Genomic DNA, 25,543 nt, shown 5'->3' with positions numbered 1-25,543 from the left:
CCTTTCTGGAAATCTTAAATACACAGAACTTAACAGATTTAACTGGAGGCCTATACAGGATCCAGCATCCAGCATCGTATGTAATAGTTGTCAACCAATTAGAAGCAAAAGTAAAAGCAGAAGTGTAGAAGTTAAATGTAAATTGCTTTTTCAATTTGCTTCTTAGCAGTTGGTATTTTAAGATAAAGAGCCCTTGAGTCTGCAAGTAGTACATAAGCTAGCTATCAAGAAGAGTCGCTATTAATAGAGGTTACCTAATTCCAAGTTCAATAATAACCTATAATTTGTTGAGATTGTTCCTTTAAATTGAGAAGGATAATTATTAATTTTTCAAAAGTAGTTATGGTGTCTTTGGTGCCTATTCCTTTATATCCTTTCTCCAGAAAGGATTTAAGTTACAGTTGTATCAGCCAATACACATAGTAAATTATTGGTAATTCAATCTTGTCCTCACTATGTAGTTCAATATCATTTTGACATTTTGACTTTTCCTGGATACCCATAATCCCAAAAGGCACTTCTATTTCAGCTCTTATTTATTTCTTGGGTTCATTTGTTGTTTGTTCAGCTTCTCTCACTTGCTTCAGCTTCAGCTAGCAGCTCCTCAGGTGGATAAGAAAAATATACAATTGGCTTAATTTCACCATGCTTTCTTTTATTTCAAATACAGCCATCTTTTTTGTTTTTTCTACTTTCTATTTCAATAATTTCTTTTTTCCACTATGTACTTCAATATATTTAACAATTAAACATACCAATAGTCTATTAAAAAGAAATCATAGAATCCTATAGAACTATAAACATATTTACTTGTCATTAATTACTTGTATTAATTACCATGTTTTCCCGAAAATAAGACCCTGTCTTATATTTTTTTGAACCCTGAAATAAGCGCTTGGCCTTATTTTCAGGGAGGTCTTATTATTTTCGGGGAGGGCTTATTTTCGGAGGGAGGCTTATTTTAGCGCATGTGCTCAAAAGCTCAATTGGGCTTATTATCAGGGGATGTCTTATTTTTGGGGAAACAAGGTACTTAATTAAGCAATTAATTACTTTATTGTGCAACACTGAGAATATCCCTAATGTATAATCTTATATTACTTCCAGTAACAAATCAAGTTGTTTCACTTGGCTGCTCCAGCAGAGGGCACTTTCACATCACAAGTTTATCCTGGCCACTACTGCACACCAAAAAAATAAAATAAAATGTTACTATAGACTGTAGTGTTAGGACTACATACATAATCAAAATTTAGATTATCCAAATATTTAAAATAATACAAAGCTGTAAATACAATCATTGGCCATTGTAGGCAGATTTTTTTTAAGATATAAAGGAGAATAGGTTTAGTTACAGGTTAGTGGTAAGCTGCAGTACTAATTCCCAGATTTTGAGCAGAAAGCTGCTCTCAGAAGACTTTCCACTCTCTTCCCTATTCCAAAAACAACACATCTCCTTGAAGTAGAAAGGGAATGAATCTGACAGGCATTTGGACCACAGCTGGTCTGGAAGTTGCTATTTCATGCCCTAAAAATGTCTGACTTCTAATAGCTTTATCTGTCAGGGAAAGATTTTTTATTTCTTTTTTATTACTTTATTGTATTATAATAGCACTAGTATGAGTGAAGCTTTGCCTAGGGAGCACCTGGAAAAAATATGCCTCACCATGAATAAACCTAATTTGCACTGAATAAAGTATTAGAAAATTACAATTACTCTATCCCATGTTGCTGTGTTTGACTTTGGAATACTGACCAACAGGTTGTTGCTCTGCATAATTCTTGTTATTATTTCTCAGTTATTCAAGTATCCCCAACAATCAGCAAGAGAAATGAAATCGACGGAAATAAATATGTACATGATGCTATATTGTGAAATGCCACAAATCTTCAGAACCACTGAGCTACAACAGAAGTGAATATGCCTAACCAGAGATATAGATAATTTAATATTAAACTCAGTTGTTATCCCTTGTTTTTGAACCAGATCTTACAGTCGACATATGATTCTTCTGCACTCAAGCAACACAAAAAGAACCTTTATTACAGCACTTTCTCATATAGACACATGGCTTTGTAAGGAGGGACAAGTGATTGATGTTTCATCTAGTATCATATCACCATTGTTACCATCTCGTATAATATGGAGAATTTCCAGATATGGGGGTACCATAAATAGTGGAAAGAACTTTTCACCGATGAAACAACCATGGAAACCAGAGCAGCAAAAGAAGAAAGGAAAGTGACAACCTCTGATTATTAAAATACATGTAACTAATGGAAAGCTACCCTTATGCCACCATATCAGCAGATACAGCAGATACCAGACAGAGAGTTGCTGGTGTCCAGAGAGCTGGCTCTTCATTTTCCTCCATGTTCACACCCAACGCCGTGCTCCAGTGCTGCTGTCAAACAGATAATACTGGCCGGAGACTTGAGACAAAAAACAAGAGATAATATTACCTTTTTTGCCTGCTTTAGAGTTATCTTCCTATCTTTTGCTCTATTTATTTTTGTAGAGCTGCCCATCTTCGAACTCAGCTCTAAGACAGAGGTAATTTCATAATATTATGCAATGTGCTGAAATACCTAAAAGCTGTTCCTCTACAGAATTGGGGAAAATAGCAATTTATCCAGAATTGCTAACAATTTCACTTCTAAATATGAAATGGTTTGACTTTGTAACACTATGCACAGACCCAGAAAACTCCTAGCGGCCCACCAATAGGCATGTAATTATTCATCCTTTTTGCATGCTCTACAGCAGGTAACATCATCTGGCAAAATGTCTGTGTTTCAAAGCTACATAAGGTTGGGCTGCTTAATACTTGAATACAAAACTGCTTAATACTTAATACAAAACCAGCAGAGAATACAAGGGCTGCAAGTGAGACTGGAATTTAAAAAAGCAGGTAAATCACTAATGTGGGTCTGTCAAGAAAACTACATGGAGCTTAGGCAGAGCTTAGGCAGTACATGGAGATGATGAAGTGGGGGGATTTTTTTGCCCCAGGACTAAATCTGAATGATTTGTGGTGGGCTGCAGCCAAAAAATGGGTGAGACAATTGTTGTCACTGACAACACAAGCATGAGCTTACAAAAATTTAAGAGTTTCTGATAGACAACTTAGGCAAAAGAATGTCCATCAGGCCACAAAGAGACAAAAGTGACCAAAGAACTGAATGAGAACCAATGTGCACATGTGTAATCATCTATTCTCATGTAATACGGTGACCTATTCTCATATAATTTTTCTGTAGAATTTTTTTAAAAAGCACAATCCGGTGTTAACAATTATGGGAAAGGGCATAGACAGGACGTCCTTCATCTAAAGTCAGACTTCCCAGCAAGGAATTAGGGTAGTGTATTACCCTCTGCAGAGCATAACAATGGCATAAATCCAGTATGGTCTCTGGCAATCATTCCTTATTATGTGGAGGGAAACCAGCAACATATAGTAACAAAGGTTTTCAACTGCCTAAGCTCTGCAGTCTCTGTAGAAGCACGTGATACTGTATGTGACAGCAATTGCAGCTCTCAGCCTCTTGCAAATAAATCCAGCTTTAGCTAAAAGATGAACTCTGGTATTTCCTTTCTTATGGGAAATTGAGAATTTATGTCTTTTCTATTGACTGATTGGAGTATGCTCTAGAGGTCAAGATGATTTAAAACCAACTACAGATTAAATTTACCTGGGTCTTGAGCCCGGCCATCAAATTGGTGTTCCTATAATGAGAGAGAGAGAGAGAGAGAGAGACCTTCTGTCATTTAGTGCCTCTCCCAGAGCAATACAAAGGTCTCATCCATATGTCCTGCTTGCAGTGGCATCAAGCACTTCCCTGTTTATCAAGAAGTTAATGTCATTCTCAACTTATCCCTAGCCCACTGTGTGAGCAGCCTTTATCAATCTTCTCTTGCTATACATCAAATGTGGTGTTTTCCATGTTGCTGGCTGAAGTAGCATAGTGTAGCCTCATTCATGACCTCGTTTTGTTATGGGCAATGCCTCCCCTCCAATTGCTTCATATACACATCTGTGGGTGTGCCCCCTCCCTACAATCCCCGTTAGCTTCCCTCCAAGGACTTTTCATCTTGAGCTGCTGGGATACCTGTCCTCCTTGAAAAAGACTCTTCCCATAAAAGACTGAACCTGTCTGAGGCATTATATGGATTCCTTATTTACCTGAAAATCCTAGTGTTTTGAAACCCTGCTACAGTGTTTCCTGTTCAAGTGAAGCACTAATGTACCACTGAATACTTAAGATTTTCAGCTGAGGTAGTAAATAACATTATAGCCATTTTTTACCTGCTTGTAACTTCCTGACATCCTCCAGAGGAAAGTCCTACATAAATGCATTGAGCGGACAGTGCCATTTTGCCTACGCTAATGCTATTTTATGTACTCCATGAGATACTTCCCTTGCTACATATAGCCACAAGGATGATTGCAACTGATCAACTACAGGAGACAACAGCAGCTTTAGCAGTCTTGAATGTAAAAAAAAAAAAATCAAGCTAGCCCACGATAACATACCAGACTCTGCAAGTCAGTGACATCCTTCCTTTTCTGCTTCCTTGCTTCTTCTGTCACCTTGTAATTTTTTCCCACTTCTTTGCTCCTACAGAGTGCGAGACATTGCATGAAAAAAAGAGCTCTTCCATTAATGTCCTGAGAGAAGTCTAGCAGAACGAATGACATAAAACAGTGTTTCTCAACCTTGACCAATTAAAGAGGTGTGAACTTTGCTTTGCTGGCTGGGGAATTCTGGGAGTTGAAATCCACATCTCTTCAAGTGGCCAAGGTTGAGAAACACCGACAATAAAAGATACAGCCTGGAGCTCGATCACAAATTAATTGATGCTCCACTCCAGTTTTCTCCAAACTTGTGTCCACAAATATATGGAGACTACAGAATGATCATGCTGGTATGGGTAGGTGTAGTAAGAATTATAGCCCAGTACATTTAGGCCACACAAATCCACCCCAAATTTTTCTAGAAGCATTTTAGAGCTTGGGCGGGGGGTCAGACTAGATGACCTACAATGTCCCTTCCAACTCTGCTAATCCTTTAAATCTGAAATGTAGGATTTGGACATCAAGAGTCATCCACAGGCCTTTGCTGCAGACAGATTATCAAAAAAATGGCAGCACCGATTTCTCAGCAACTGCAAAACCTCATTGCTATAGCTGTCCATATTTTCAGTAAATGAATAACATCAGTATGAAAACGGTTCTCTTATCATTTTTTAAAAGGAAAGAATGCAAAGAAATAAAAATGGCACAGTCTGATGAATTTTTTACAGCTGGGTGAGGCAAGAGAGTTTAGTGGGGTAGACTGAAGAGGTTTCATATAGAGTCAGGATACCCTGAATAATCATAAACAATTTAGAAGGGGATCACAGTACTTTTAAAAACCTGATCAGGGTTATGCAAGTGACATGGGACACTATTAAAACTGTCTCTGGGTGTTGTTCTCTGTTACCCAAATGATCACAGTGGGCAGCAATTCCATAAAGTTTGAGAAGTCATATAATATAATGTTTGAGAGGCCATATGGTATAGAGATTAAAACTGAATTATTAGAAGTAATATATTCACTTCTTGCCCAATCCTAATATTAATGAAACCATTAATTCCTAGGGGAATTAATATACATTTATTTTATTTTAAGGGTTCAAAATACCTGAAAGTGTGAGAACCACAGAACTAAAGAATAAAGCACTGATGCTTAGCATATTATAATGGTTCATCCCTCTAGACTGCCAGAAGCAGAATAATTAAAAAGCCAATAAACCGAATTTGCATAAAACATTCTTATGGTAGAATGTTATTTTTCTTAGAGCCTTTGATGTAGAGTTTCCAAGCTGGCACAGAATTTCAGCTGTTGGGGTGTATTCAACAGAGCCCCATCCACATCACGCTTTGCAAAAGATTTTGTTCCTCCACCAGTTAATGTAAAAACGGAGTCTGTTAGTATGGTGTATATCCAATAGCTCATATCAAATGAAAGGACCAGCATGTAATACAGACACATATTTATAGACACACAAATTTATAAAAATGTAAATATTAGTATAACCAGCAAGGGAACCACCATTGTACACAACTGTACAAAGACCAGAAGAATGGAATTCCTAATAACAAAAAGGGACATGTAGAAGCAGAACGAATGGCTTTCAATTGTACCGTTCTCAAAAGTAGCCATTTAAGTCTATATAAATATACATGTCTGTGTGCGTGCGTGCACATATGTAGGTAGTCCTGACTTACAACAGTTCATTTAGTGAAGATTCAAAGTTACAACACTGAAAAAAGTGACATAACAATTTTACACTTACGAGTGTTACAGCACCCCCGTGGTCACATGATCAAAATTCAGACACTTGGCAACTGGCCCATAATTAGGATAATTGCAGTGTCCCAGGGTCATTTGATCAGTCTTTTGCGACCTTCTGATAAGCAAAATCAATAGGGAAGCCAGATTCACTTAACAGCTATGTGACTCAGAGGTGGTATTCAGGTGGTTGTGACTGGTTCTGGCGAACTGGTAGCGGAAATTTTGAGTAGTTGTGACAACCAGCAAATACCACCTCTAACTGGCCCCGCCCCCATCTATTCGCTGCCTACCAAGTCCCAGCTGAACAAGTCCCAGCTGATTGGCTGGGTCTTCTTTTGTTGCCCTGCACAGGAAAAGGGAACTGGAAAGCAGGTTAGTGGGGTGGGGAGGGAATGGAGATTTTACAGTATCCTTCCTTCCCCTGGAGTGGGGTGAGGTGGAAATGGAGATTTTACAGTATCTTTTCCCTGGAGTGGGGTGGAAATTTTGGTCTCTTTCTGAACATTAAAAAGACCAAGCTCATGACCACTGCAAGGAATGGAAACATCACAATAAAAATTGAAGGTGAAGAGATAGAATGTGTGGAAAAATTCACTTTCCTAGGATCGCAGATCGATCAAACTGGTGGATACAGCCCAGAAATAAAACCAGTGGCGGGTTGCTCCCGGTTCTGTCTGGTTCTATAAAACCGGTAGTAAAACCGGTGGGAGGCCCCACCCACCCGCCCCGATGTCATCAAAGGTGCTCTGCGCATGCATGCGCGCGCTCCCATTGCAAACGGATAGTAAAGGTAAATAGAACCCACCCCTGAATAAAACATCCCATTCGCACAGCAGTGATGAACTTGAGTCATGTTCATATTCAGCAATGATGAATATGAAGAAGCAAGGACATCATCCTGGCAACCAAATGTAGGTTAGTCCATTCTGTCATGTTCTCCACAGCTACCTATGGTTGTGAAAGTTGGACCTTAAAAAAGCAAGACAGGAAGAAAATCGACTCGTTTGAGCTGTGGTTCCAGAGAAGGCTCCTGTGTCTTCCTGGGACAGCAAAGATGACTAACAAGCAAGTACTGGAGTACATAACACCAGCCATGCCCCTAGAAGGCAAAAATCACAAAACTGCATCTTACTTATTTTCGCCATGTCCTGCAGGAGAATTCATTGGAAAAAAAACAACTATGTTTGGAAGATTAGCAGTAAAAGCAGTAAAAGGAAACTAGGCCACTAAAGTAAGGTGACCAGATTTTAACATTGGTAAAGAGGGACATTGTGGGCGTGGCTTATTTTGTGGGCGTGGCTAGCTGGTCATGTGACTGGGTGGGCGTGGCTAGCTGGTCATGTGACCGGGTGGCCATGGCTATGTCTATAGGGTAAGGTGAACAGATTTTAACATTGGTAAGAAGGACACCATTGTGGGCGTGGCTTATTGTGTGGGCGTGGCTAGCTGGTCATGTGACTGGGTGGGCGTGGCTACCTGGTCATGTGACCGGGTGGCCATGGCTATGTGTATAGGGACTACTCAGAGGGCTGAAAAGTCATTTCTGACAGGTCCTCACACTTTTGACTGGTCCTCACACTTATGACCATCCTCACATTTATGCCCGTGCAGCATTCTTAACAACCATGTCACTCATTTCACAACTGCTTCTCTTCAACAAGGTGACAAGATAGGGCAAAAATGTAAAATGTGAGGACAGTCGTAAGTTCGAGGACTGGTCAAAAGTGTGAGGACCAGTCAAAAATAACTTTTTCAGCCCTCTGAGTAGTCCATATGCATTAAAGGATTACAGCAATAGAGAGGGATGAAGGAATGGAAATTAGAGTAGGAGTGAGGGTAAGAGAGGGAGGAAGAGAGGAGGAGAAGGAGAAAGAAAGAGGAAGTAGGGAGGAGAAAAAGAGGGTGGGGGGAAGAGAAAGTAAGAAGGAAAGAAAAGAGAGAGGTGGTAGGTTTGAGGAGAAACATTGCTGTACAATAAAAAAGATGAAAGGGAAGAAAGCCAACCCCAAGCAAATATAAAGATATTAAGATAAAGAATGAATTGTTAAACTTTAAAGAATAAAAGAGAACAAATATGAGTAAATAGCAATAATTAGAAACACACATAAAAACATACAATGTATTTTCTTTGAACAGAATATTTGGCTGGTTCACAAATTTAAACAGCGTTTAGTCATTTCAATTAAATTTACAATTTCTATATTTCCTTTTTGCCATATTTATTCCTCATCTATTTTTTAAAAAAACCAATATTACCCTTCATCCTCATCTCTAATCTTAATCAAATTCAATTTTTCCCTTCTATTCTATATTATACCCCTTCCCATTGTCATCTATTTTCATATCCATCCTCACATTGTTTAATTATGTAATTATGTAATACAGTTGTTTAATACAAATTCAACATTTTAATATAAATCAATTAGTTATAAAACTATCTTTTTTGTATATTAATCAATATGAACATGAATATTCCAATTATTTCCATGCAATCCAATTTCTTACAAATCAATTAATTATATTTACCAATAATAATAAACCAAATAATTTCTCCCATATATTCCTCCGAACCACAACTTAACCATTTCTGCTTTCAACACAATATACAATTAATAGTATCTCAATTATTACAATTCCCTAGTTAAATACAGCTTTTTTTCCTTTGTGTTTTAAAATCTTGAACTCTCCTCCTAAATTTCCCATTGTTTGCAGTTTTTCACCTACCTTTTTTGGGGAGGAAAAATAAAAATAAAAATAAATCTCTCTCTGCCTCATTTTGTCACGCTGCACCAAAGACCCTGGTTTCGGTTTCCTTTCTGAAGCTTAGCTAGGGGGAAAAAAAACTGCTTTACACTGATTGCCTGTAGGGCGGCCCTTTGAAGCCCCGGGCAAGAGTTTAAACAGTTTTTTTTTTCTTCTAGCCATCAGCTGGGGCTCAAGAAAAATCGGGACTTTTTTGAAACGCCGCGGGACGCGGGACAAATTGCTCAAAAGCGGGACTGTCCCGCCAAAAGCGGGACGTCTGGTCACCTTACACTAAAGAACACAATGGCTGGACACCATAAAAGCTGACAGAGCAAGAAAAACTCAAAGAATCAGTGCAAGATTGGAAGACATGGAGAGACCTGGCCCATAGAATCACCAAGAGTCAGACCTGACAGAGGATAACATCATCATTATGTGTGTATGTGTGCGTAAATAAACAAATACATATGCATATACATCAGTGATGGGTTGCCCCCGGTTTGCACTGGTTCTATAGAACCGGTAGTAAAACTGGCAGCAGGCTCCGCCCACCAACCCCGAGGTCATCAAATCGCTTCTGAGCATGCGCAGAAGCTTCTTTTGCCCCTCTGTGAACCGGTAGTAAAGGTAAGTAGAACCCACCCCTGATATACATATATTTATACATATACAGAAACATGAGTTTAAGTTCATAACTATCTGATCCATAGATCAAACAAAACAAAATGCCAAAACTACTGTAGAAATTATAAAGCTGTAAGGACTATGAGACTGTTATTGGTAATGTTGTGATGGTTAAAGGTGCATATAATTGCCGCACAGAGAAATGCAGTAGTAAATTCCTTTCACCAATTATATTTCAAGGCAGAAATAAAGGGAAATGACAACAATCACTCCATATTACGGCATTCCATTCCCCTATTGAGTCCAAAGGAAAGACATGTTTTAAATTTTTAGAATTCCCACTTTAAGAAAGTGTTTTGAAAGTTGTCACTTTCACATTTAACCTTCTCAAAATTTTACAATCTGTGTCATGTGGTCTTTTTCTAAATCATGCTTTTCTAATGGAATCTGAAAGCTGCTTTTGTTGATAGAGCTGCGACGTCATGCCCATGCAAAGTAATTTAACATGGCCATTAGATTAAGGTGACCAGACGTCCCGCTTTTGGCGGGACAGTCCCGCTTTTGAGCAATTTGTCCCGCGTCCCGCGGCGTTTTAAAAAAGTCCCGATTTTTCATTCTGCCTCCTGGTTCCCGGCTGCCTCCTGAATCCCCGCTGATGGCTAGAGGGAAAAAACCTGTTTAAACTCTTGCCGCGGGGCTTCAAAGGGCCGCCCTACGTTAATTAGCTCGGCTTCCCCCTCTCAGCTGATTTGCACAGTGCTCTGCTCTTGCTAAATTGCTCAGGTTTTTTTTCCTCTTTGTGCAAACCAAGCTCAAAACGAAAGTGAAAGTAAAACAGGGTGTTGGCTTTGCGGTTTGCTTGCAACGTTGGAAAATTAGGCAGCAGATTTATTTTCCTTTTCCTCACCAAAAAAGGTAAGTGCAAACAATGGAAAATTATTTAGGGCAAAAGAGGAGAGTTCAAGATTTTAAAACACAAAAGAAAAAAAAGCTCTTTTTAACTAGGGAATTGTAATAATTGAGATATTATTAATTGTATACTGTGTTGAAAGCAGAAATGGTTAAGTTGTGGTTTGGAGGAATATATGGGGGAAATTATTTGGTTTATTATTATTGGTAAGTATAATTAATTGATTTGTAAGAAATTGGATTGCATGGAAATAATTGGAATATTCATGTTCATATTGATTAATATACAAAAAAGATAGTTATATAACTAATTGATTTATATTAAAATGTTGAATTTGTATTAAACAACTGTATTACATAATTACATAATTAACCAATGTGAGGATGGATATAAAAATAGATGACAGTGGGAAGGGGTATAAAATAGAATAGAAGGGAAAAATTGAATTTGATTAAGATTAGAGATGAGGATGAAGGGTAATATTGTTTTTTTAAAAAAATAGATGAGGAATAAATATGGCAAAAAGGAAATATAGAAATTGTAAATTTAATTGAAATGACTAAACACTGTTTAAATTTGTGAACCAGCCAAATATTCTGTTCAAAGAAAATACATTGTATGTATGTGTGTTTCTAATTATTGCTATTTATTCATATTTGTTCTCTTTTATTCTTTAAAGTTTAACAATTCATTCTTTATCTTAATATCTTTATATTTGTTTGGGGTTGGCTTTCTTCCCTTTCATCTTTTTTATTGTACAGCAATCTTTCTCCTCAAACCTACCACCTCTCTTTTCTTTCCTTCTTACTTTTTCTTCCCCCCCTCTTCTTCTCCTCCCTACTTCCTCTTCCTTTCTCCTTCTCCTCCTCTCTTCTTCCCTCTCTTAACCGTCACTCCTACTCTAATTTCCCTTCCCTTCCTTCATCCCTCTCAATTACTGTATCCTTTTATGCATATGGACTACTCAGAGGGCTGAAAAAGTTATTTTTGACTGGTCCTCGCACTTTTGACCAGTCCTCGAACTTACGACCGTCCTCACATTTTACATTTTTGCCCTATCTTGTCATCATGGTGAAGAGAAGCAGTTGTGAAATGAGTGACATGGTTGTTAAGAATGCTGCACGGGCATAAATGTGAGGATGGTCATAAGTGTGAGGACCAGTCAAAAGTGCGAGGACCTGTCAGAAATGACTTTTTTCAGCCCTCTGGTTAGTCCTTTTGTGCATATGGACTACTCAGAGGGCTGAAAAAGTTATTTTTGACTGGTCCTCGCATTTTTGACCAGTCCTCGAACTTACGACTGTCCTCACATTTTACGTTTTTGCCCTATCTTGTCACCATGGTGAAGAGAAGCAGTTGTGAAATGAGTGACATGGTTGTTAAGAATGCTGCACGGGCATAAATGTGAGGATGGTCATAAGTGTGAGGACCAGTCAAAAGTGTGAGGACCTGTCAGAAATGACTTTCCAGCCCTCTGAGTAGTCCCTATACACATAGCCATGGCCACCCGGTCACATGACCAGCTAGCCACGCCCACCCAGTCACATGACCAGCTAGCCACGCCCACAAAATAAGCCACGCCCACAATGTCCCTCTTTACCAATGTTAAAATCTGGTCACCTTACATTAGATAGCATAGACAACTTCTTTAGATGGACAGATGAAAATTCCCTTAAATTGTGAGTTCTATTGTTAGCAGAACTTGTAAAACTATTATATTGATAGCAGTTCAAATACTGTATTTACCAGTCAGTATTGGCCTGTAATGTATTCCTATTTCTAGGTATAATCTTTAATAAATGCCAATGTTTACAAATTACGTTTCTAATTCCACACATACAGCTTTGATATCGATGGTATGCTGTCTTATTTTTATTTGTTGGACTTTAAACATAAAGGCTTCTAATTAATAGTTTGTATCTGTAGCTTATTCCAATGCTTTCTCTCCAAAATTAGACATGAAATATAGAAACGGTATTTTCACATGATGATTACAAGTTATTCATGACAAGAAGCACTTACGTGTTCTGTAATAGAGACTGAGATATCTCTCCTGGTGACTTTCTGAAAGCCAAACAAGAACAGAGTCAATTTTCAGAAGACATCATCTCCTATTTGAATGTGGTTGGAGCTTTGAGATGGTATGAAATAAATTATAATGTTTTTTTCAGCCTGGAAGATCAGGGAATGGTTTCTTGGAGCATAGAGTAAATTGGAAAAGATCAAGGTTTCCAGACAGGGGAAGGGCTACAATATATTTTACCAAATAGTATCATGCTCCTTGGTTGAGGATTACTCATCTTTGGTTTCAGTCTAATACCTTTTCATAATGCATCCTGAAATAGCTGATGCTAATACCCATGTTTCCCTAAAAATAAATCTTATATTTTTATATAAAGCGCTTGGCCTTATTTTCGGGAGGTCTTATTATTTCGGGGCGTGTGGAGCAAGATGGGGCTCCTCTTGCCATCTTACCTGATTTCCAGCTCTGCGTTTAAATATTTTCGGGGAAGGCTTATTTTCAGGGGGAGGCTTATTTTAGCGCATGCGCTCAAAAGCCCAATTGGGCTTATTATCAGGGGATGTCTTATTTTCGGGGGAAACAGGTAACTGTAGTCATCCTGGACAAGGTCCATCTAAGTAGTTGCTAATAGCATTGACTTGATGACACAAAATCAATAAGTCAATCTGTAGTTAATATTAGATTTCAAGCTAGTAACACAGATGTGATTTTCCTGAATATTCACCTCCGGCAGAATTGCCAAAACAGCAAACCCAACGCAGAAAATAAGAGGATTCCAGTGAGTGTAAGAACCACCACAAACCATGGATCTGGTGCCCAATATGTCACAGTTCTGTGCAAAACAATCGGCTTCTTGGGGGTTGTCTGAAATCATAATCATGGTGTAAATTTAGTATGCAGAGACACACAGCTTTTTCAGATGCTAAACTCAGCCCAGCTAAACTTTACCCATGTAGCTCATGAAAGAGCTAAATTATTGGGTGCTGATTCTTCTTGAATTTTATGGACATTTCTTTTCAATTCATTCTTCATCATAACTCCGATTCAATCTATTATTCCTTATTCAGCCTGCAATAGTGCTTCAACAATGCCAGGGAATATTTAGCCCTACGCCTATTGCAAATTACAATTTGCAGCAGCCAAACTAGTATGATTAATGCTACCAGCTCTAGGAGTTTTTGTTGACATTCTCTCAGTAGCTAAGTCAGAATACTTTACAATAGCAAGATAAAACCATGCTGAGTAACAGCCTCAGAGTCATTCACTCTCACACACATATTCCAAATCACATGGAGAGGGAAAAAAGTAACATAAAGTAACAAGAAGACTGATTTAAATCCCAATTTGGGCATGAAAGCTAGCTGAGTGAATTTAGGCCAGTCCCTCTCTTTCAGCCCAAACCACTTCATACGGTTGTTGTTACAGGGAAAATAGGAGTATTATATACTGTATATTCACTGTGGTGGGATAAAAATAAATAGTGCTAATTCCCCAGTGCCTCAGAAAATCCACTGGGCTTTCACATTGCCAGAACCTATAAAGCAATCTTTAAATGCCACTCCTCTGGAGGCATCTAAATGCTTCATTATGGAAGCAATGTAGATAGAGAAATAAATATCCATTCTCATGACTTACTTCACAGACTGGGGGAATAGTCTGTGGGACAAATACCAAAAATGTGTGATAACTCCAGTGATGCAAATGGAAGAAAAAGTCTGCGCCCGCAACAAATATGACTGCTCACCGTAGTAGTTATGGTGGTAGTAGATACAGTGGTGGCCCAAGGGATCACATTAACAACAACTGTGACTGTGGTGCTGAAGTGACCGTCTGTCACTTCCACCAGAAGCACAAAAACAAGAGGATCATATATACCATCAGGTCTGTAGGAAAAGGTGTTATGGAAAAGGCTTTGTCCTACCATGCGAAAACGGCCATTTACATTGCCTAGAAAAGAAAAGAGCATTGCTTTTTTAAGTGAGTGTTAAATTTATTCCTAATTTAATTGCTTGTAACTTTCTGCCAGAAATCTTTCGGAAAGCTCTTTGAAACTGATCCAGAATCATCCTCACTATTTTAGATCTCTGTCAACACCAAAATACAGTAGGCATTGTTATATTCACACCTGTGACTCTGATAGTCACTGGGAGCATCCTGAGCCAGGAATGGGACAACTTGCCACATCCAACTTGCTGCGGCCAACTCACCACGGCCAACTTGTTGCCTCCAACTCATCATGGCCAACTCGCTGTGGGACAATTCTAACAATTCTAATGGTAACAATTCTATTTAATTATTTAAAATAAATAAAAAATATTTTAATTTTTGCCATTCACATTTTATTATGTTCCTCCTTTTGCATCCTTTCTTTAATTTTTCTTTTCTAACATTTCTTTGATATTAGTGTAACTCTTGTCCCCAGCGAGATGTCCTGTGGTGAGATGGCCGTGGCGACTTGGCCATGGCGAATTGTCACAGACCCTCCTGAACCAATTAGTGCTCTCCTTCCTTCCTCTACGGCTGGCCAGTACTGGGAGCAAAAATCCAGCCAGTTACCTTCTGAACTACTAGTGGCATTTAATGAGTAATAACCCCACAACCACACTCCACATAAAGATCTGCCTCATTAATCTTTTTTTTTTTCCTAAACTTGTAGAAGTGTACATTCTAAAAAATATATAAACAAATCCATCCAAATGTCTCCAAAACTTCCCATTGACAGGACTTCTACTCCACTGTTGCATTAAAAACCTTCTGTGAGTTGTGAAGCCATAGCAATAGTACTTTGACTTATACAGTGCTTTACAGCCCTCTCTAAGTGGTTTACAGAGTCAGCATATTGCCCCCAACAATCTTGGCAGGGGTGTTTTCTACTTACCTTTACTACCGATTTGCAACGGGGCCCGCGCGCACGTGCTTGCTTCGCTTGTGTGCATGTGTGCGCTTCTGCGCATGCACAGAAGTTTCCTGATGGCATCAGGGTCAGTGGGCGGAGCCTCCCATCGGTTTTACTACCGGTTCTTGCGAACCGGTCCGAACCGGGGGCAACCCACCACTGAATTTTGGTCCCCATTTTACCAACCTCGGAAGGATGGAAGGCTGAGTCAACCTTCAGAGATCCATGAAAAGACAAGCTCCAGAATGAAGACACCTTAGTATAGAACTTGGAAGGGGGAGCGGAGAAGGTTCCAGGGGGAAAGGTTGTTGTTATTCCTGGCTTGAGCCAAAGAAGTAGGATGTGGGAAGAGACCAGTTTTCCCCCAGCTAGGAAATGGACTATCCCCTGCAGCAAGAATGATCCTATAAAAAGTTGGTCCCTTTTCAGTTCAGTAGGCAAAAGATGTTGCCACACATTGAAAAATGACCCCATCTCTGCCAGCCTCCTTGTTTTATGTTCTTCCATTCTGAGTGCTCTCCCACTTGCTGGGCCAGTCGTCCACAAGAAATTCCCACAGAAGCCCCATCACTCTCCATTTAGCTTACTTTGAACTACAATTCCCAGAGGTCAGGAGCCCCATTTCAGATCATCATCAAAAAGCCTAGGGCCATGATGGCAAACCTATGGCATGCATGCCAGAGGTGGCATGCAGAGCCCTCCCTGTGGACACATGCATCATCGTCAGCTGTTTTTCATGGGTGCCAGAGCACCTGAAAACAGCCTGAAAACGGCCAGAAAAACAGCCAGAAAAAGGCCTGAAAAACAGGCTGTTTTGGGCCATTTTTTGGGGCCAAAAACAGCCTGAAAATGGCGTGAAAAATGAACAAAAACGGCCAAAAACCAGGCATGCACGAGCTAGCCAGCTGGTCTTCGGGTTTCTGGTGCTCTGGCACGGGCACATGCACACGCATGCATGCATGTTTCGGTTTGGGCACTCGGTGCCAAAAAGGTTCGCCATCACTGGTCTAGGGCAATTAAGGCAAAATGAGGAAAGGCACAGCCTTCCAGATCTCAGGGGACAAAAATGGTTAACAATCATTTTGCAGAAACTGGATTGAACCAGCTGGATGACATCCCTACCTGGAGAGCATCCCCATGAAAAAATATGCTTTATTTCCAGCACATTCCCTCTGTCATTGCTATCTAGCACTAACTGGGTCCGTCTTGCTAAATAAACTTTTCCTGCAATTTAATTATTGAATCATTTTATAAGTAGCAGCAGTAACAGCCCTCACTGGTGAGCTTCTATTCTCCAACTTTTTCCCTGTTTCAAGTTCAGCTTATTTCTTCTTTTTCCAGGTCCAAAAGAAGACCCTGGTATGTATAACTTTTAATTTATTTAAACAGGTCCCGGCATTTTGCGACCCATTCCATACCGCGAACAATGTTGTAGGTCAGTTTAGTTCCTGTGTCTTTATCTTCACAATTAATATTGGTTATGTTTCTGGCTGCGGTGGAATATATGGAATACATCAAAAATGGTTCTTTACACGTAGGAGGATGATCGTTCACATCCTGGGGATAAAAAAGATACCAGGTTTCATGGTAGACAGCTCACAGGTTTCCAAACATCCTCTTCCTTGTTGTAATGATCAGAGACTTTCCAAAACACAAGCCTCGAAGCAAGAAAGATTTCCAGGCCTCAGGCTTCCCCTGTTGCCACAAAGGGAATTAAGCTATTGCAACATGCGTATAATTGCAATTCTACACCAGTCTTCAAACTTGGCAGCTTTAAGACTTGTGGACTTCAACTCCCAGAATTCTCCAGCCAGCATAGCTTAGCTATGTAAATCTACACAAACCAAATAAGACTAAAAAAATAGCAGATACTTGTAAAGTGATTTTGGGCTGGAAAAGTATGACTTTCTGCAGTTGGTTATTTTCCAGATGAGATTTCAATACAGGTAGTCCTTGACTTACTACCATCCGTTTAGTGACCATTTGAAGTTACAATGGCACTGAGAAAATTGACTTATGACTGTTTTTCACATTTACGACAGTTTGCAGCATCCCCATGGTCACATGATCAAAATTCAGATCAGTTGGCAACTGGTTCCTATTTATGACGGTTGCAGTGTCCCGGGGTCTGTGATCACCTTTTGCGACTTACTGACAAGCAAAGTCAGTGAAGTCACTTAACAACCGTGTTACTAATTTAACAACTGCAGTGATTCACTTAGCAACTGTGCACAAAATGGAGCAAAATTCACTTAACTGTCTTGCTTAGCAAAAGACATTTCGGACTCAACTGTGGTTGTAGGTTGAGGACTACCTGTATTCAATGGGCTAGCAGGCATTCCTGCTAGCCCATTGATAGATGGATATGGTATTAAGATCACAACCCACTGCCCTCAGTGAAAACCTGCTCCATCCAGGCCTTGCAGAAGTTTTAGAACTTATTTTTGTTAGCAGAGCAACAAAAGGGAAAATGGCTACCCTGCTTTTCTCTTGTATTACAATGCTCTGGATCTGAAGCAGGTTTCATGGCTGCTATTTACTATTGTATGTAGTTTTAAAAGTTGCATGCAAATACCAGGCTATAAAGTCAAAGCTTTTAGAGATGATTCTACTTTGTACATTTCAGATGTTCTGGCAACAATTCCCAACCAGCACAGCTATTGGTCTAAGGATTGTGAGAGAATGGGCAGTGAGTCCAATGCATTTAGAAGGCACCAATTTGGCTGCTCTATACAGCTGGTCTCTCTCTACTCCTATTTGAATAATAAAAAAAAAAATTATGCCAGTGTAATTTATGTTTTCAAGGTTTCTGACAGAAAGGACCCATAGATAGGCATCTTTATAGCAACAGGGAGGACAACAGGCCATGTTTCTCCTTGCAAATGTCCTTAACAAATGGATATTTTAGAAGAGTGATAACTTAAAACCAATAAAATACATTAATGTATAGCAGGGATGTCAAACTTGATTTCATTGAGGGCCGCATCAGGGTTGTGTTTGACCTCAGGAGGCAGGGGTGGGTGTGGCCAGCTTGACGTCACTTGTGTCAGGGGCGCTTGTGGTGGCCCAAGTGCTCTGCCAGCAAAAATGGGCTCCAGAGCTCTGTTTTCAGCTGCGATAGCCTCCTCCAACCATCTGCCAGCAAAAACGGAGCTCTGTTTTTGCTGGCAGAGGCATCGAGGGCCGGTCCCTCGCTGTTTTCAGGGGCCCCGTGGGCCAGATTTAAGCACCCTTGAGTTTGACACCCCTGCTGTATAGCTTATTAAAGAGCAGAAGTGGGAAGATACAAATATATAACACAGGATACATTTGCATATTGTCCCCACTACTCACATAGCAGATGAGTAATTGTAAATCATAGGAAAAGGAGGCTGTTCAAAGCTCAGCTTTTCCTAGCACAAAATGGGCCAACCTTTCTGTGGACAGAGTGGCTGCACTCCCCACTTTTAAAAATTAGAGGGGGACGTTTAGTCATGCTGCTACACAGGTTAGAGCTGACACATTGCCTTGTTTGAGTTTTTCTTTTTTAGGACCAGGCCGCGTAAAGCATTTAATAGCCTTAATATTGTCTTTATTCAAACATACCAGTGGTGGGTTGCTCCCGGTTCGCACCGGTTCACAAGAACCGGTAGTAAAAATTTATAGTAGTTTGGAGAACCGGTAATAACATTGGCTGGCCACCGCCCCGAACTGGTCCCTGGCCCGGTCGCACCTCGTTTACCCCACCCACCTCATCAGAGACTTTTTTTTTTTTTTTTACTTTTAAAAGCATTTTTTCTACAACCTCTTCGGCCGAAAAAAATGCTTTTAAAAGTTAAAAAAAAAAGCCTCTGATGATCATGCAGCTCAGCTGGGATCGTCAGAGGCTTCTGAAAGCATTTTTTTCTGCAACCACTTAAGGTTGTAGAAAAAATGCTTTTAAAAGTTTAAAAAAAAAAAGTTGCCTACACCCACCCAGTCACATTACCCATCACCACCAAGCCATGCCCACAAAATAAGCCACGCCCACAGAACCAGTAGTAAAAAATTTTAGAACCCACCCCTGAAACATATATATCCATAGACATATGCGCATTCCTCCCCCACCCCCCCAATAACCAATAATTATGTCCTACAAAAGCTGGCATCTGCTGCTGCTGCTGAATTGTTCAGCAGAGTTTCAGGAGCTACCAAGTGAGGTGGGAATCCAGCATGCAAGTCAGAGTTCTCCAGTCATCTCACTTAATCAATTGCTTGATCTGGGGGATATAATTTATGGTGCAGCTGGGGTAGGGTGGTGGCTAGTCAATGCTGTCTGTATCAACATACTATAGCCTCTCTTCTGTTTTCAACTTACCGTCACGAAAATCGTGACATTACACGTTGTTGTCTTTTGAGTGCCGGGAGCTGCTTCATTCTCCAGGTCTTTTAGAATGACAGCCAGATGATACACTTTCTGATCTTCATAATCCAGGGGCAAAAGTACATGCAGCTGACCTGTGACATTTTTTAAAAAAAAACTATTCTGGGTGATTTCCAGTTTAGTCTGCAGCCAGACCGAGCCTGCTCCTTGTCAGTATCTATATCCACATGCCACACAGTTCAGCTAGCAAAAATATAGTTGGTGCTTATTTATTATACATAGAAAATATCAAAACATTTAACTGGAAAGCCGGGATGGAAGGCAGGCAAAAGCAGAGAGAGAGAGAAAGAAACATGAACAATGGTCAAAAATCAATCTTCCTTCCTTCCTTCCTTCCTTCCTTCCTTCCTTCCTTCCTTCCTTCCTTCCTTCCTCCCTCCCTCCCTCCCTCCCTCCCTCCCTCCCTCTCTTTCTTTCTTTCTTTCTTTCTTTCTTTCTTTCTTTCTTTCTTTCTTTCTTTCTTTCTTTCTTTCTTTCTTTCTTTCTTTCTTGTTCTTTCTTTTGTAATTAAGCTATTTGACATTCTGTCCAATAAAATAGAAAACCCTACAAGCTTTCTGTCTTTTCACTAATTATTTTTTGTAAGTTTCATTTTCTTCTTTAGGAATTGTTTGACCTAAAATATATAGTAGTGCCTATTTTATACTTTACAGAGTTTGGAACCTACCTTCCTCATGCAGTTGCTAAACATAATTTGATTCTAAATATGGGAGATCAGTGTATTGTTGTATTCCCCCTGAGGAAGTCCTGATGGAGTCAGTTTCAGACAGGTGAAACAATTAGTGAAAGAAGACCCTTAAGTCAGGGGTGAAATACAAAAGGTTCTGACAGGTTCTGGAAAACCAGTAGCGGAAATTTTGAGCAGTTCAGAAAACCAGCAAATACCAGAGTGGGGTGGGAATGGAGATTTTGCAATATCCTTCCCCCAAGAATGGAGAGGGAATGGGGATTTTGCAGTATCCTTCCCCTGGAGTGGGGTGGGAATGGAGATTTTGCAGTATCCTTCCTCTGCCATGCCCACCAAGCCATGCCCACCAAGCCACACCCACAGAACCGGTAATAAAAATATTTGGATTTCACCACTGCCTTAAGCTGTTTAGTAAATAAAGCCTGGGGAGGCCCTGCCATGTAGGATCACCATTAGCTTACCTGTACGGCTATTAATGTAGAAAACTCTAGGATCCGCATCCATTATGCTGTATTCAATGTTGTCGAATGGATAGTCTTGATCAGAGCCATTGACATTGCCAATGCTGTATCCATACTCAGTATTCTCTGGTACACGGAATTCCAATTTCGAGCACTTTGGGCGGAATTCGTTCACTCGTCTTACTGTCACCAGCACAGAAACAGTGGCTGCAAGATAGAGAAAGAAACTCAGATATCTTATATGATGACAAAGTTCCAGCAAGCACATTGTAATTGGCAAGTAACCTACATAATTACAGACAGCAAGCAAAACTCAAATACAGTAATACATGAAGGCTGTAGATCTGAAGGTTTACCCCTAGGTTTGCCAATCAAGTGGGTGATTTGATTTTTAGAGGAAAGCAGGGATGAAAATGAGTGAGAAACTATCATCTGCTTATCTCCCAGAGATAACTCCTTCTAGGTACTTTTCACAGTGCTATTGTCAGTTCTTAAAGGCACAGTCAGGAATCGACCACAAGAAATACTAGAACTCTATATAAGCTATAATAACATAAAAGACTGACAGAATTTCTCCTTCTGTCTCTCTTATATCAAAGACAGTTACTCTTGGGTTTCCTTGGCATACTTTTCTGCCTTCCTGGACTAAGTTCAAGTTTTGCTAATGGTTACTGCATGTTTTCTTCAAGGCCATCTCTGTAGTTCCCTATATATATTGGCAGTGGTGGGATTCAAATAATTTAACAACCAGTTCTCTGCCCTAATGACCAGCTGGGTAGGCATGGCTCGGTGATCATGTGACTGTGTGGGTGTGGCCAACTCAACATCACTCATGTCAATGGGTGCTTTGCCTTAGCTGTTACAATGTAATAAGGGATAAGCAGAGAGGCAGTTTCTGTAAACAGGGCAATAAAGAGTAAGCTAGAAACAACACCAGAATGTTTCCTTCCTGCATTCCTTACAGGATTAGCCCTGTAAAGTGGAAAAAAACAAGATAAGATTTCTTCCAACAACCGGTTCTCCGAACTGCTTAGAAAGTTAACAACTGGTTCTCCTGAATAAGTGCGAACTGGCTGAATCCCACCACTGCATATTGGGGTGTAAGTCACATGGAGAAGAATTCAACATTCTTCTGTCCATTTCACTGGAAAGTTTGCCCTTAATCATACTTTATACATGAATGGGGATAGACCTGTGATCCCCAATCTTTTGGGACCCATAATATATTAGGAATTTTTAAAATCTGCCATGAGCATTCTCATAAAATAGCTACTATGGGGCAACTAGTGAGAAAAAGCCAATTTACTGGAAGGCAAACTAAAGAGGTTAATTCCTGCGACCCCATCTCTACCATTTCACCTTACATCTGTCCTTATTTTTCTGGGCAGCTGGGCATACTGCCAAACAAAACACTGGCTCTAGCTACCAAATCATTTGTCATTTCTAATGCCTCTGGGGGTATAGTGAAGTTCAGAAACACTGCTGGAAACAAAGATAATGCTTGAGGCTGGTGTTTTGTTCTGAACCAAACCACCTTGGTTTTTTAAGAAATCTAAAAATAAAAATAAGATCATGGAAGATATGGAGCCTGGCAGCCATTAAATGAGATGTCTGTGGCCACATTCCCACTCTGGCATCCACACTAGAGACCCATGAGGTGGGCCTATATAGACAAATACGGCTAAGCACCATAACATAGAGGATGAGTATGCATATCTTTAGGAATGATTCATATGTTGGCTTAATATGGTTAGAACTTAGTATAACAACTTGATTCTCTTACATACCGGCATTCTGCTAAATTTGCTCAACTTGTATATGTATTTTAAGTGTTGTACCCTAAAATTAATAGTTATGTTCCATTGGGGAAAGGCTTATTCTAATACATATAGGAAGAACACAGTTGTATTAAATAGCCTCTGAACATTTCCCATTTGGTATAATTTTATTATTTCAATTGTATTAATTTTTTGATGGATTTGTCAAACATACATCTTGGTAGTCTATCGTGGGCTTTCCGACTGATCTGCTTTCTATGGGGGAAGGACACAGATCACATGTAGCTGTTGTTTGCCTATCACAAATTTACTTAGCAATTGTCTCCAGTCAGGCACCAATGCATGGTTCCCATCAGTCTCAACCAACTGCTGTTTTTCAATTGCTTCTTTCAGTCTCTTTGATGCCTTTACATTAATATGCTTGTTGAATATGTAAAGAGAGAGTGAAGCCTGGAGCATAGGCTTCACTCAGGTCCGGATTTAGCGGGACATTAGCATACTTGCCGCTCATTAGTCCATTCGAGCGGCGGGAAAATTAAAGCAATGTCAGTGGCTAGGCTGCTGGACAGCTCCCTTTAAAGCCCTGCAGAAATTTTTCCAAGCCGCAAATAAAAAGCTGAAGTTACTTGCTGGAGTCCTGCCTCTTCTTTCAACTCCCACACTTAACAATGCTGATAACTGCTTCTGGGCAAACTAATAATATTTCAATAGTACTGAAAAAAAAGTATGAACATTTGACTCTGAACAATGACCAGGAAAGCAGGAAGGTGTTTGTCAAGAAAAGTATATGATCTATTAGCCACTAAATGTGAAGCTCGATTCAAATTTTATTTCTCATGCTTAAATAATTCTCCTTATTTGGGAAAAAATATATTCTTTAGTAATTCAGTCTGTAATTTCAACTACCCTGATACAAACTTTTATTTTGTTTTTTGTTTTATACAAAGGGCAGGAAATTGCACAATAGTATATTAGTTAGCTTTGCTTTTCTGCATAAAATTACATATTAGTAGTACTTTACTCCAGGTCAGACAACAGTGATAAACATTCTAAATTTATTTTTATCAACACATTTCAAATAGCTATTTATGCAGCCATGGTCCAAACATTTGGGAGAGATATCTTCTAGAATTCTTCCAGGTTTCTTTCATCAATAGATATTTCATCAATATCTAGGAATGACAAACTTTGAATAGTGCTTTTTAGCGATGTGGTACTTACTGGTTTGTGCAGGACTTCCTTCATCTATCACTAGAATGTCAGCTTTGTATGGAAAGTTACGAGCGGCCATACTTTTTGAATCATAGTCCAAACTGCTATTTACCTATCAGTCCACAGGATAGAAAGATCAGGAGAAAGAGGTCAGAAGTTACCTTTAGTTATTAGCCCATGGCAGAAAAGCTTATGGCAACTTCTACAAAAGAGGGATCCTTAGTCAGCTAAGATCCAAAGCTCCAATCAGGGTCCCTTTGAGCTTTGTACTAAATGTACTCTTCATTTAAATGTACATTTTCAGTACTGCTCATATGAATTGTTGTGGACGAATTTATTCAAGCCTCCCCTGATATATACCTAGCAACTGATGTTCCACTTCAAAGACTCACCTGAAAATTTGGGCCATCCATTTTGAAGGAATAAGGTGGGTTCTGGTTGACTATATTGTACGTCAAGCTGCTACTGATGTTCTCTGGATCATAGCAAGACAGAGGCAATATGGTGCTCCCAATTAAAAAGTTCTCTGGAACCTCAGTCCTGGAATTAAATAAAACTAATCACAAGAAGAAGAAGAAACAAGAAGGTAGAAAAAGAGAATATATCCACTTTCTCCTCTCCCGTTGATTTTCAGAAGTTGCTCTTAAAAGACTGTTTTTAAAAGAAAAGGTAGAACTTCAAGATTTCCAATAGGGCCACTAATTTAGTTTTGGTTTATGAGTTCAAAACCTTGACCTCATAAACCTTGGGTTCTGATTTCTCCAAACCATTAGCTCACAGTTAATGAAACTTGTGTGACCTCCAGATTTGTTGGATTACACAATCAAAACCACCACAGTTCCTGGAGACGATGAACTTTAATTGGCTACGGAATTTACCTGGATCTATTTACCTTTACCTTAATCCTAAACTCTCTCCCCACTCAGCAATCTAACTCCTTACTTCTCACTTCAGAAATAGTAGCCTTCCTAATCACCTAATCTACCACACATGCATCCCTATGCAGAAAGTTAGACACCCTCAAATTGATTCTAGTACTCTATGTTATCTTGGCTGAAGCTACCACAATTTCCTTTGCAGAGACGTACACAATCACAGCAGGAGAACACAAGGGTCCTTCCAAGTTCTCCTGTTTCACAGTAATGTTGACAATGATGATGGCATGATCAGCGTGGTTAAACATATTGTAAGCTTTCACCTCCAACTGGGTGTTGGCTAAGATTGGATTGTTTTTCAGATCTAAGTAGTATGTGGTCCTGATGATGCCTGTATCTGCATAATTTTAAAAAATATTATTTTATTAAGAATTTTAATTACGGTTGGAAAAACATATACAAACTAAACTTGAGAAAGAGAAGAGAATGGAAAGTAAGAATAAAAGTGGAGTAAAAAATAAAAAGAAAGAAGAAAAGCAAAGAAAATGCAGGTAGTCCTCAATTTACGACCACAATTGAGCCCAAAATTG

The 25,543-nt window shown here is 39.5% G+C and overlaps 1 protein-coding gene across 1 annotated transcript in view; it reads right to left on the bottom strand.

Moving 5' to 3' along the window:
• Window positions 1-2,377: 2,377 nt before the first annotated feature.
• Window positions 2,378-25,543, bottom strand: part of CDHR4 (cadherin related family member 4) — a 40,769-nt gene continuing 17,603 nt past the window's right edge. The window contains exons 9-20 of the mRNA XM_070933765.1: window positions 25,167-25,350; window positions 24,471-24,618; window positions 24,088-24,190; window positions 21,089-21,295; window positions 19,874-20,013; window positions 16,956-17,094; window positions 14,386-14,588; window positions 13,366-13,505; window positions 12,641-12,682; window positions 4,536-4,620; window positions 3,694-3,727; window positions 2,378-2,433 (exon numbers count right to left, since the gene is read on the bottom strand). Coding sequence (XP_070789866.1) covers window positions 2,378-2,433; window positions 3,694-3,727; window positions 4,536-4,620; window positions 12,641-12,682; window positions 13,366-13,505; window positions 14,386-14,588; window positions 16,956-17,094; window positions 19,874-20,013; window positions 21,089-21,295; window positions 24,088-24,190; window positions 24,471-24,618; window positions 25,167-25,350 — 1,481 coding nt within the window. The remainder of the gene's footprint in view (window positions 2,434-3,693; window positions 3,728-4,535; window positions 4,621-12,640; window positions 12,683-13,365; window positions 13,506-14,385; window positions 14,589-16,955; window positions 17,095-19,873; window positions 20,014-21,088; window positions 21,296-24,087; window positions 24,191-24,470; window positions 24,619-25,166; window positions 25,351-25,543) is intronic.

Source organism: Pituophis catenifer, unplaced genomic scaffold (assembly GCF_029215685.1).
Source record: "Pituophis catenifer annectens isolate HBS135680 unplaced genomic scaffold, rPitCat1.0.hap2 SCAF_2, whole genome shotgun sequence".
NCBI lineage: Eukaryota > Metazoa > Chordata > Lepidosauria > Squamata > Colubridae > Pituophis > Pituophis catenifer.
The sequence above is the reverse complement of the archived record's forward strand: the minus strand, read 5'-3'. Positions and strand labels throughout refer to the sequence as shown.